The following is a 10,314-nucleotide window of genomic DNA, read 5'->3' on the forward strand; positions in this document are numbered from 1 at the left end:
CGGCCATGCTGTGCTGGCAGCCCACATACTAAAAAATAGAGGAAGATTGGCAGGGATGTTAGCTCAGGGCAAATCTTTCTCAGCAAAAAAAAGAAGGGAGCAAGACGTGTTTAATTTTGGGATCAAAGCATATTTTAAAACTTAATGGAACTCTAAAACATGAAACTTTTCAGTTGCCTATAATATGCAACATAGGATTCCGTATTGAATCTTGATTCTGCTGGCAATTATGTGTGATCCTGGGAAATTCACTTAACTTCTCTGAGCCTGGGTTTTCTCAAATGTAAAATAAGGTGTATATATTCCTAGAGTCACTGCGAGTATCAAGCAAACTAAAACATCTTAAAACACTTACTAGGTTATTTCCCAGAGTTAGGGCTTAACTATAGTAACATTTTCTTATTTTTTCATATAGATATATATATATCAGAGCAGCAAACTCTCCCACCTCTCAGTAATTACCTGCAAAAAACATGACAGTCTGAACAATGGAATTCTGGGAAGTGTCCTGGAGAAGACTGAAATATAGTCACTGTTCACATCGAAGATCAGCCTGATTTGTATATTCAGTTAGGAAATGGCGGCTTGCAAAAATATCCGGAAGGGAAGTTAGTCTTCTAAACTGAAGTATTAATTTGTATTATTTGTATACTATATATATAACAGATAGTATTAATTTGCTCATTCTGATACCTCGCACATTTTGCCCTTCCCTCCTTGCTTTATTGAATCACGTTCTTTTATTCCCATATCACAATCGTTTCCTCCCTCGCCAGTGTAGAAATTCCCCATGTGCTTTCCTCATTCACTCCTTTGCCTGCATTGCCCATTCTTACAGCTGTTTCCTGTTCCTTCGTGGTCTCCAGCTTCCAGTACAAAGCGACCAACTAAAAGCAAAAGTTGAGCGAAAGTTCTAGGTTTTTTAGAAACTCCTATATAAGAAACTATTTTTTTCCCTCTGAAAAAAATTTTGGAACTGAGAGAATGTCCCTGTTACCATGATGTAACAGTAGTTGTAGCTAAAAGGAACTAGAAAGCAAGATTCATTTTACTCTGGGAGCTATTGAAACATTTACAGAGGAAGAGAGCCACCTATTGGCCAAGACGGAAAAAGACACCCACCAAGCAGGTGGAGAGGACGCTTCTTTTTGTTCTATGCAAAAAAGTCTGATCCCTTCCACCTACTTCTTCAGAGCTACAAAGAGGTTCTTTTCTGGAAATAACTGACTCCAATACTTTAAGCTCACTTCCTTGGCTTTTCTATCTCAGAGAGGGAAAATATTCCCACCTTCAGGCGGGACACACCCTCTTTTGGCAATGGGCAGCTCTGTGGAGAGAAAGGGTCAGAACTCGTTTCTTGCCTCCAGGCTACTCAGCTGGCCAGTCTCCTGAATGCTCAGCCCCTTTGCTTATCATACATACTTGCAGGCTTAGAGCCTCCCATTCTGGGTGTGGAGATGCAAGGGAAATCAGGAAGTGTCTCCTGTTTGAAGGTGCATTAACTCTTAAAAGTGAGACGTCAGTTTTTCAAATTTATTCCCACTATGGGATCATGTTGCTTGACTTTATAATCAGAAGATTCTCAACGGCACTTTGAATAATGACTCCACCTTGCAGCCCTTCTTCCTTGGCTCAGTAGTAAGAGAGCACAGACGTAAATAAAGGAATTTCTGAGAATACAATTGTTGCCAACTGACAGCCTGTGGAGTATCTATTTGGATATATATGAGATATATATCCAACATATACATTACCTTAATTAAAGTAATCCAAGATTGTAATCGAAGAAGTTAATCAGGAAGTGTGTATGAATTGCTCAGGTAGCAGGGAGGGGCTTCAAGCTAGCCTGGATCACTCAAATCTCTGCCTCAGGTTACAGACTCAACCTTTAAACTGCTTCTCTCCAATTGATGGGTTAAAGGGCTCTAATTTAGGGGTGGGCCTGTGGCGTAGTGGTTAAGTGCGCGCGGGCTGTTTCCTGGCTGGGGGTTCGCAAGTTTGGATCCTAGACACGGACATACTCACCGCTCATCAAGCCATGCTGAGGCGGCGCCCCACACAGAGGAGCTACAACTGGACAACTCTGATACGCAGCTATGTACTGGGGCTTTGGGGAGAAAAAAGAAAAAGAGGAAGATCTGCAACAGATTTTAGCACAGGGCCAATCTTCCTCTCGCACCACCCCCCCCCCCCCCAAAAAAGAAATAAGTGCTTTCCCGGGTCTAGGCTCTGTGCTGTTTAAAAAAAGGTGGGGGGGGGCTTTAATTTACATGTTAAATGATTTTTGTTTCTTGCCTTTCTTCCTCCACTGCTTGGGAGGGGAGCATTTTGGAGCAGGACAACATGAACATTTTTTTGATTTGCCTTTCAAATATTGTGACTTCTTCCACTGTGGTTGTTGGTTATTATTTTTACTATAACTTTACCTTTTTTTGGTTGTTTTTCACTATATTTTCGGGGTACAAAAGTTCTATGATTTGGTGTCACCTTACCCTGAAAATCTCTATAGCCATATCTTGTTTCATATCCGAGAGTTACTAACCGTTAAATATTAGAAAGTGTTGGAGGGCCAAGTGGCAGGCTGGAGGGCTGAGTGAGGTGGAGTGAGTGATGCTTCCCCTAAGGCCTCGCACACGTCCCACACAGGAGCGGCACATTACACCCTGAAGTGCCTCTGGTCGACCAGAGAAGGGGCGCCAGGTGCCCATGAATGGGCTGTGAGGGGTCACAGTGCCCCACCAGCTGGAAGAGGCCGAGGGCTTCCGGTGTCAGGGGCGAGTGTGAATGTGGCCACGCCTCCACCCTCCCTGCCAGCTGATTTCTGAGCTGCAGCGGTCAAGGCCGCTGACTTCCAGCCCCAGCACTGAAACACAGTACAGACAGGGAGCCCCGCCCACATGTCTACGCCCAAGGACCTGGGAAAGAATCTGGGAGCTCATCCGTGCCGGTTTAGGCCGTTCCACATCTGATTCCACGTGGCGTAGGCCACACCAGGCGCAGGACTCATTCGCTCAAAAAACCAAAGCAAACGCACGCCTAGAAACGTGAAGAGGTTGAAGGCAGCCGCTTGAGAACTTGGAAGGAGAACAGAGATGTTGAAAAGTGTCGACTGGAACAGCGGCAGGTCCTCAGGAGGTGAAACAATACGAATGGGCAGCACTGAGTCAACCTTTTCTCCAGAACATTCTGATTCAGAGGATGAGAAGATTGAAGTGGATGCTGAGAGCACAGAGATCTCCCACCTAGACGGCCAATAGCAGGGTCCCCAGCGTGGGTGACGCTGATAGCACAGCAGTCTGCCGAGTATCTGAAGGGGTGGGGGTTACTCTAGTGGCAGCTGCAAACTTCTGTTTCAATTGGCAGAAAAATCTACTCCCTTATAACTATTTTAAAGGAATTTTTTCCTACTTTTTCTTAGAGCTTGAAGTCAGTTCAATTGACTCATACCACACCCTGTTCCCATACAAAAGAATAGACAACAATTGTTTGGTATGGAGTGGAACTCAGGAGTCTTTGTCATCTCACTGTCCTCGCTCTACTGATTTCATGCTGTGGCCTCTCCTTGGTTCGTAAATCTCATGTCCATTTCTATCTTTCACTTCTTTTAACAGACTCTTCCAGACAAGTCATTCTCTCAAATCTCCTTGAGGTTTTGGATCTTTGGTACCTTTGGAATAACTCATCCCTCTAGATTTATATTTCTTTACAAACAGATGTATAAATGAATATAATCCAAATAGGATTATAGAGAAGATTGAGTTAATAATTTCAAAGATCTTAGAACAGTGGCTGGTCTATGGTTAGCATGCAATAAATTTCAGTGTTATCGTTTTTAAACGTCATCATTATCCAGATTAAGAGCAGAATCTTTTGGGATCATCCAATTCCCTTTCTCTTAATGTTAGATTTCTTGAGGCAATCAATTTGTTGCCTGACCGGATTTATCAACTAGGTAGAGTGCTCAGGCAAGGGCTCATACCTACTATCCTGCCAGGGAGGGTGAGTGTTCTAGCAACTGGGGTTCTGGTTGCCAGTCTCTGTGAGCTGGTTGGTGTGACCCTCCCTTTTCGCCTCAGAACTGATCACATGTGGATTAAATGAAAGGAAAATCAGATGGCTGGTCTTGCAAAGCTGAAGGCAGGTGGTTGACCCAGGAGTTAGTCTTCTCCCAGCCTCTGGCAGAAGCAGCCATTGTCCTGCCTTTGTGTTATTCAAACTTGGCCTTCATTCTTCCCCTCTGCCATTCCCTCGTCTCCAGTTTTGCTGCACTGAATTTTGCTAACTTAGAATGTGTCATTTCGTCAGCAGAAAAGTCACTTCTCTTCTTTCACTTTCGTGACATGCAGAATTACATTTGTTTTATTTTTGCCCACAAACAACTGTCAAGTTTTGCTTTCTAGGAAAGTTGAAACAAGAAACAAAAAAACTGAAGTCTTGAAAATTATAGAGAAAAATGGCACAGCTCCTTTGTCTTTCTTTTACTTCTCTTTGTTTATACTAACCGCAGGATGAAATAGAAAGTTATGCAGGAGCAACAAGACACACTATGCCCAGGAAACCACTATGTAAAAAATGTTATTAAAATTATTTTTGTTGTTGTTTAAAATTAAAATGAAATATCACGCATAAGTAAAGGAAAGAAGGTGATTTCTCCCTGACATAATAGCCTGGGCCTCACTGCCCTGCATTCTGAGCACGAGACAGAAATGGATGAGCAAAGAAGCCCAGCAGAAATTCACAGGGGGCCAGCCCACTGGCGTAGCGGTTAAGTTTGCATGCTCTGCTTTGGTGGCCCAGAGCTCACGGGTTCAGATACCAGCAGGGACCTATGCATTGATCGTCAAGCCACGCTGTGGTGGCGTCCCACATACAAAATAGAGGAAGATTGGCACAGATTTTAGCTCAGAGACAATCTTCCTCATGCAAAAAGAGGAAAATTGGCAACAGATGTTAGCTCAGAGACAATCTTCCTCACCAAAAAGAAATACGCAGACTGAATGAACAACTGACAGTCACTAGTTTCTGTAATATAAGTTCTACTGGGAGATGTCATCAACAAAAGGAAACACACAGACTGAATGAACAACTGATAGTCACTAGTTTTGTTACTGAACCAAGTGGGTTCACCTTCTGGTGAGTTAAATAAGACTCTATGCCAGTGGACGTTGTCTCACAAAGTAAAGTGTATTTGCAGCAAATAGGAGACCAGGAGGAATCATTTCCAAAGTCGTGGTGTCCCTGAACAAAGGGAAGCAAGGATCTTTTATTTTGGATGGGGAATGAATATTCAAAAGAGAGAGGCACGTATTCGCTTGTGCAGGCTGGGTTGGAAAAGATGCTTCCATATACACTGCAGGTTATGGTGATAAGGCCTAAGCTCCTCCTGGAGAGATCTTAGCATTAAAAATAAGGCAAAGGTCATGGGCATAGCTCTTGTGGTAAGGCTTGGTCAGTTTCAGGGTGGTTGGTGGTTGCATCTCCTTAACATAACAAAAGAGAAAACACCAACTTGGAAAAACAATTAAATGCTTCCAAACCCACCCTTGAGTTTCTTGGGGTACCTAGTCAGTGACAGTTTCTGTAATATAAGTTTCTACTGGGAGATGTCATCATTGAATCCCCTGTGCCCAGCTAAGACATTTTGAGCATAACAAGTGTTCAATAGTTTAAGTAAAAGAGTTGACAATAAAAGCTGTACTGGCAAAATAAAAATTATGTCCCCACTAAAGGTGAAATAATACAATTGGGTAATTCTCCCACCTCCTTAGACAAAACAGACTTTTGCTCTCAGCACCTGAGGGCTGTTGACACTTTCGATACCTGGGGACTTGGGTCATTAGAGCAGGACGTCACCACTGAGAACTAGGGTCCTTCACACAAACACTCTAAGAACAAGAGGAAGAGTCCTGGAAGACTGTTTCGTTTACAAAGAAACAAGCCAGTCCATGGTAGGGGAATTCTAAAGTCCTCAGGACATGGTGAGCCTGCCCTCAGGGCGTGAGTCCAGGAGAGTTTGGGTTGAGGACACTCTCACTCTAGAAGAAAAGTGTAACTAGATGTGATAAGTACCTTTTCAGTGAGGTGGTGCTGGGAAAATACAATTACCTTGGAATTAGAATCTCCACACCTATGTGCACCAGAAAAAAACTAGGATTCCTGCTGGGAGTGTTGGCACAGCCTGAGGAGCACTATACAGTGGTTGCAAAATGGTGGAAAGAAAGGGCAATGTCTGTATCAGTGCTGATCTTGTGGCTCCACTGAAGCATGACCACATGGACATACATGAATGTATTCAAGAAGGAAGAGAAACATTGGAGAAGCTCATTCACCAGTAATTGTCAGCCTTTGCTGTGAATAAAACAGTAAACAAAATCTAGACCTTGGTTCTAAAGAGCTTATTTACTATCCATGGTCTGGTAAGTACCTAACAAAATACAGAAACCCATAGGGCTGAGAAAGCCTGTCTCCATATGTAAAGTAAGGAAGGTAAAAACATAGTCCAGAATCAAGGCCAATTTTGTTCCTAACACAGGGAAGAGCAATATTTGTATATTAAAAAATGCACATGAGTATGTGTGTGTATGAGTATTTACATACCTACATACACTTCAGTCTTTAGGACAAAGACTTTTCTCATTTGATTAATAAGTATCCATTTGGATTGGCACGTGTGAAGTTTACTGGGAAAATTAAACTTCTATTGCAAAACTAGGAGTTTGGATTGATGACATCATCTTAGACCATATGGAGAATACATAAATGAAAACAAAAAAAGAAAGTAAAAGTGCAGAGAAATGTTTAGAAAATGAAAATTTGTGTGTTCCCTATTTAATGGCCATGCTTAGACAGAATGTCATCAGAGAACCTCAGTCCAAGGTTCATAGACACCCAGCTCAGCCAGGCCAGCAGCACCCTCATTTTCCCCATGGCCCTCCTGCTCTCTCTACTGACGGCTCTGGTGGTGTTCAGCTATGGCCCTGGTGGATCTCTGGGCTGTGACCTGCCTCAGAACCATGTCCCGGTTAGCAGGAAGAACTTTGTGCTTCTGGGCCAAATGAGGAGAACCTCCTCCATCTTCTGTCTGAAGGACAGAAAAGACTTCAGCTTCCCCCAGGAGATGGTGGATGGCAGCCAGTTCCAGAAGGCCCAGGCCATCTCTGTCCTCCACGAGATGCTCCAGCAGATCTTCACCCTCTTCCACACAGAGCGCTCCTCTGCTGCCTGGAACACGACCCTCTTGGACAACCTCTGCACTGGACTCCATCGGCAGCTGGTAGACCTGGACACCTGTTTGGAGCAGGAGACGGGAGAGGAAGAATCTGCCCTGGGAACTGAGGGCCCTACACTGGCTGTGAAGAGGTACTTCCGGGGAATCCATCTCTACCTGAAAGAGAAGAAATACAGTGACTGTGCCTGGGAGATTGTCAGAGTGGAAATCATGAGATCCTTCTCTTCACTGACAAACTTGCAAGAAAGGTTAAGAATGAAGGATGGAGACCTGGGGTCACCTTGAAATGATTCTCCTTGACTAATGTGCCATGTCACCCTTGCACGTCTTTAGTCATTTCAAAGGCTCTTATTTCTGCTTTAGTCACATAACTTATTGAATTAATTCAGCTAATACTTTGTCAGTTATATTAAGCAAGAATATGTTAAAAATATTCAACTCTAGGCTCATCAGTCCCTAAGAGATGACTCGTTTGGTGTTTTTATTTATTTATTTATTTATTTATTTATTTATTTATTTATTTATTTATTTTCCATTCCTTCTTGCCTCTATCATATTTATGATATTTAGAAATTATATATATAATTACTTGTTCATCTTTACATTGTATTAAAATTTACAAAATATGTTTACCTTTCCATGTTATTAAATTTGCATTTTATTTTATTTATTAAATTCTTATTAAAGAAAACTTCTTGAATTTGTTTATTCTAAAATAAAAATCCAAACCATCATTTTGTAAACAGTATTGAGGTATAGACTGTAAAATTTATTTATTCATTCATTACATTCATATTATACATATAAATTGAGTATCTAAATGACAAATTGTGTAAGTGCTGTAAAGAAATACAGATAAATAAAGCAAATACAGTTCTTGCTATGTTGAAACTCTCAGTCTTACAGGGAAGGAGACCTAAAAGCAGTCCTAATGTTTATTTTATTTCAATTAAATTAAACACTACAAAGAGAAGTAAAGGAAAATAATGTTCTCACACTAGAAGTTTTAGGTACCAATGATGCTGGAAAGGAAAAATCATATTAGAAGTCCTTTCTAAGGTGCCTGGGAGATATATAAGTGCAGAGGTCTTATTGGCTGTTGGGAATATGGGTCTAGAATTTACAAAAATGCCACGGGTGCAGGTATTAACTTGGGATTCCTCATTGCATATCTGGAAATGAGGGCGTGGGGATGGATGTGGTCACCTATAAACAGAGTGGACAATGAGGAGAGGACCTATACCTAGCCCTGCAGACCCTCCACATTTAAAGGTAGGGCAGAGGAGAGTCTGCAGTGGGCAGTGAGGCTGAGGGGCCAGTGCAGTCAGAAGGACACATGGGGACGAATGGGGGAGACTGCTGAAGGGAAGAAGAGTGTTTAAAAGACAGAGTGGTGCTTGCAGGGCAGGTGTGGCTTGAACTGTCCCAGGGGACCTGAAAACAGATGCCGCTGGTGACCTTAGCAGGATCTGGTTTAGTGGAATTAATGGGACAGAAACCAGATGGGAGTAGGTTGAAAAAGAAATGCAAGAACGAGAAGTAGGGACTCTGTGCATAGAAAATTATCTTTGTAAGCATGTTTGTGAAGTGGAGGGTGGAGAAATAAGGTGGTCCCTGGAGGAGAAGGTGGGTTAACATGCCCGTGCATATTTTTCTTCGTGTTTTCTGAGAATCATTTTCAAAGAATGGATGAATTGGCACAAAATATGTGAATATTTTTAATATCTATTTGATTTAAACTATTGCTTATTCAGATATTCGATTTAATACATTGCTTGTTTGGCTAACAAGTAATTTATCATTGTTCTAATTAATATCACTCTGTAGTGAATTTCAGTGGTCACCCATTTGCTTGCTAATTTTAGTTCTTTTTTCAATCAAGTTTTACAATCAAGTCTCATTTTCTTTTATCGGTTACTTCATTTACTCCAGTTTTATGTTGATCATTTACATTATTTATTTATAATTTTATAATTTCTAATCATTATATAAAATTTTCTATAAATTATAGCCATATTCTTTTGATAGACACTTGTTTTTAATTTCCCCTGTGTACAAAGAGCTGGACGGTTCCTTGTCTATTTCTCCAAGGGCTGTTTAGGACATAGAACTAAGCCCCTTCCTAGTACATTCTTTTTTTGGTTTTATACATATTCAGCTCCCTTTCTTGTTAATCAATCTGTTTTTACATTAAGTTCAGTATTCCATTAGCAGTTTTTTTCTAATCTATGATATGAGATGATAATCTAAATTGCTTTCTGTTAGAGTGCCAGAGAAATTCTTAGAAAATTTTATTAAAATGTTATTTCTTTCCTTATTAATAATAGATACATCTATACCAGAAATCTAATTAATTCTGATAATACAAGTATTTTTGACATTATTTTCTTTATTAATATGATTACTGAATTTACTTGTTGCTACACTCATTTTACTATGGGGACTTTAAAACTCCTTTAATGCTTCTGATTGAGGTAGCTAAGGTCAAGAAGTCCTTTCTATTTTTTAATATTATTGCTTGCATTATTCCCTGATTAACTTTAGAATTGTTCTAAGATCGAGAGCACTGGCTTCATGAAAAGCATAACATTTGTGGATCCCCAGATGACTAATTACAACACAGAATGAGACCCCCAATAAAAATAAACAAAAGAAATTGGGTCAGAGAATCTTTTTCCCCAAACCGAAGGCAAAGAACAACTATTAAGTAATATGCAGGAAAAACTACAACATTAGCCACAAAAAAAGACCAGGGAGAAAGTTTAGAGATTGCATAAATTCTAATTTAAGAAATGTTGACAGAAATTGGTAATATAAAATTTAAGGAATCATTCATTCCTCACAATATAGTATTTGGTATTGACCCACCCATTCTGCCAGCCAGTGTACATACACATGTATAATTTTACTTTCCAATCATTTTTTTGTATTTTTATATTTAATGTGAAAAACTTCTCCTAGCTAGCTCTGTCCTGTCACCTTGCACTGAAAAATCTCTGTAGTCATCTCCTGTTTAATATCCACAAGTTATTAACTTGTATGTTCCAAAGTAATGCAGAACCAAGAAGTGGGGCTGGCAAAGCAGA

The 10,314-nt window shown here is 40.7% G+C and overlaps 1 protein-coding gene across 1 annotated transcript; it reads left to right on the top strand.

Annotated features, from left to right (window-relative positions):
• The first annotated feature begins 6,794 nt into the window (after positions 1-6,794).
• Positions 6,795-7,513, top strand: LOC101401053 (interferon omega-2-like). The gene has a single exon (XM_004428397.3). The coding sequence runs from the start codon at positions 6,851-6,853 to the stop codon at positions 7,511-7,513; it is 663 nt and encodes a 220-aa protein (XP_004428454.2). The 5' UTR covers positions 6,795-6,850.
• The last annotated feature ends 2,801 nt before the right edge of the window (positions 7,514-10,314 follow it).

The sequence above is a fragment of the Ceratotherium simum genome, chromosome 20 (assembly GCF_057802395.1).
Source record: "Ceratotherium simum simum isolate JZ-2026a chromosome 20, ASM5780239v1, whole genome shotgun sequence".
Classification (NCBI taxonomy): domain Eukaryota; kingdom Metazoa; phylum Chordata; class Mammalia; order Perissodactyla; family Rhinocerotidae; genus Ceratotherium; species Ceratotherium simum.

Coding starts and splice junctions, on each gene's coding strand:
- LOC101401053 (XM_004428397.3), top strand. CDS start 6,851: ATGTCATCAGAGAACCTCAGTCCAAGGTTCATAGACACCCAGCTCAGC.